Below are 2,822 nucleotides of genomic sequence, written 5' to 3'. Positions count from 1 at the left end.
GCACTAGGGGCCTAAAGTGTGCCAAGAAAACATCCCCCACACCATTACACCACCACCACCAGCCTGCACAGTGGTAACAAGGCATGATGGATCCATGTTCTCATTCTGTTTACGCCAAATTCTGACTCTACCATCTGAATGTCTCAACAGAAATCGAGACTCATCAGACCAGGTAACATTTTTCCAGTCTTCAACTGTCCAATTTTGGTGAGCTCGTGCAAATTGTAGCCTCTTTTTCCTATTTGTAGTGAGGATGAGTGGTACCCGGTGGGGTCTTCTGCTGTTGTAGCCCATCCGCCTCAAGGTTGTGCGTGTTGTGGCTTCACAAATGCTTTGCTGCATACCTCGGTTGTAACGAGTGGTTATTTCAGTCAAAGTTGCTCTTCTATCAGCTTGAATCAGTCGGCCCATTCTCCTCTGACCTCTAGCATCAACAAGGCATTTTCGCCCACAGGACTGCCGCATACTGGATGTTTTTCCCTTTTCACACCATTCTTTGTAAACCCTAGAAATGGTTGTGTGTGAAAATCCCAGTAACTGAGCAGATTGTGAAATACTCAGACCGGCCCGTCTGGCACCAACAACCATGCTACGCTCAAAATTGCTTAAATCACCTTTCTTTCCCATTCTGACATTCAGTTTGGAGTTCAGGAGATTGTCTTGACCAGGACCACACCCCTAAATGCATTGAAGCAACTGCCATGTGATTGGTTGATTAGATAATTGCATTAATGAGAAATTGAACAGGTGTTCCTAATAATCCTTTAGGTGAGTGTACTACCAGCTGATAGGGCTCTCAGTATGTTTATAGCATTAGGTGAGTTTTTTTTTTTTTTTTTTGAGAAAAATTAAGGCCTATCTTGTTTATCCAAATGAGTCAATAATTGAATTGAATTGAAATCGTGAAATTTGTGTCAAGCTATTATACAAAAAAACATAGCTTACCAGATATTGTACCATGTAAACATTGTAACATGTTGTCACTAAACCTAATAAAATTGTTTAGTTACTTAAATGTTTTGACAATCACAATACACTTATTGTGATGCAAGATTATTATTATTTTTGCATGCCCCCAATCCAAACGTTCGTTGTGTTGTGGCTTGTTTTTGTTGTGTTGCGACGATTTCGTTCTGTTGTGGCTTTTATTTTTTCAGACCAGTAAGTTAAGGCAACATCCATCCAAACTACTGCCCAAACTAAGCAAACTAGTTTTCATGCAACATACAAGTATTACATCATTGTGTGGTCTGAAGGCTCTCAAGAGATGAATCAGAAGATATATGTGGATCACTGATGTGGGTATCAGTGGGTATCTGAGGCTTGGGAGAATAAAGACTAGTGTTGCTTGCGAGTAATTCTAAGCAATTTATAAGCAGTCAGACACGATAAAAAAAGAAAAAAAGTCAGTTTGATTTGGCTCCAAAACTTTATGTATACAGGTCTGTGATTCAAATGTTTTACAGCTTTTGTGTTTTACAGCTTTTGCAAATGTCTATTTAGGTATTTATTTTTTATATTTATATTTTGAACACAACTATTTGTTAAAAGACAATTTTGTGAATTCTCTAGATTTTCCTTATATCTTTGTGGTCATTTCTATTTTCAGCTTGTACAAAACACCAAACGCAAAAACTGCCATGAGTTCTGTAAATGCAAGTTTTTCCAATAATATTACCATTGTTCATCCTGAATTCTTTTTCATCATTGGACTTACAGGTATGCCGAACAGCACTTATCACTACATATTCTTATTTATCATTTATTTTATTACTATAATTGGGAACTCTATAGTCCTTCTCATTATAGCTCTTGACAAGAGCCTGCACAGTCCAAAGTACATTGGTGTGTTTAACTTGGCCTTGGCTGATATTTGTGAAACTAATGCACTGATTCCCAACATGATGAAGACTTTTCTGTTTGACTCACAGTACATCTCCTACAATGCTTGTTTGGTAAACATGTTTTTTGTGTTCCTCTTTAGTGCCATGCAGAGTCTGACTCTTGTTGTTATGGCATATGATCGTTTAATTGCAATTTGTTTGCCATTGAGATATCATGTTTTTGTGAACAATACCAATATGTATTTTCTTTTCACAGCAATTTTTTTATTTAATTCTTCTATTGTGGCCATGATGGTGTCATTGATTACCCAAATTTCATTCTGTAGAACCAATGTAATACAGAGTTATTTTTGTGATCATGGACCAATGTTTAGGTTGGCATGTAATGACAATAGCATTAATAAAATTATGGGATTTCTCTACACATCTTTATACCTTATAGCACCTCTGCTCATTATAGTCCTGTCATATCTGGGGATTTTTTGTGTTTTAAGCAAAATTACAACTTGGGAAGGACGTTTAAAAGCACTGAAGACCTGTATTTCGCACCTGTTGCTAGTTGGAATATATTTCCTCCCAATATTCTTCACATACCTTACTTCTTTATTGCTTTATAGCACTCCAAATTCCAGAATCATCAGCACATCTCTGGCATATGCTGTTCCAGCAATGCTAAATCCCATAATTTATGTTTTAAATACAGCTGAAATCAGAAACATAATTCGAAAAGTGCTTAAAAACAGATCTGCACCAATTGAGAGTATTTAAAAATAAATAAAATGTCCATTCTTTGATTCTATTAATCATTAGACATGAATTATCTATATGAAGACTGCATGCTTAGGCCTCACAGTGGTCTGTTTGACAGTAAAAAATATCTGTCCTTTATTTATTAATCCATATGATTTCAAATGTCTGTATTGTACTGCTTATATTCTTACTGATCCCAAGACAAAACAAATAGTAAAAAATCAACAG

The 2,822-nt window shown here is 36.2% G+C and overlaps 1 protein-coding gene across 1 annotated transcript; it reads left to right on the top strand.

The window, feature by feature from the left end:
• Window positions 1-1,618: 1,618 nt before the first annotated feature.
• Window positions 1,619-2,612, top strand: LOC311297522 (olfactory receptor 1F1-like; the record flags this gene model as incomplete). The annotated part of the gene is made up of 1 exon (XM_084419856.1): window positions 1,619-2,612. Exon 1 carries the CDS (start codon window positions 1,641-1,643, stop codon window positions 2,610-2,612), a length of 972 nt encoding a protein of 323 aa, XP_084275982.1. The 5' UTR covers window positions 1,619-1,640.
• Window positions 2,613-2,822: the final 210 nt, after the last annotated feature.

Source organism: Rutilus rutilus (genome assembly GCF_951802725.1).
Source record: "Rutilus rutilus genome assembly, chromosome: 9".
NCBI classification, from domain to species: Eukaryota; Metazoa; Chordata; class Actinopteri; order Cypriniformes; family Leuciscidae; genus Rutilus; species Rutilus rutilus.
The sequence above is the reverse complement of the archived record's forward strand: the minus strand, read 5'-3'. Positions and strand labels throughout refer to the sequence as shown.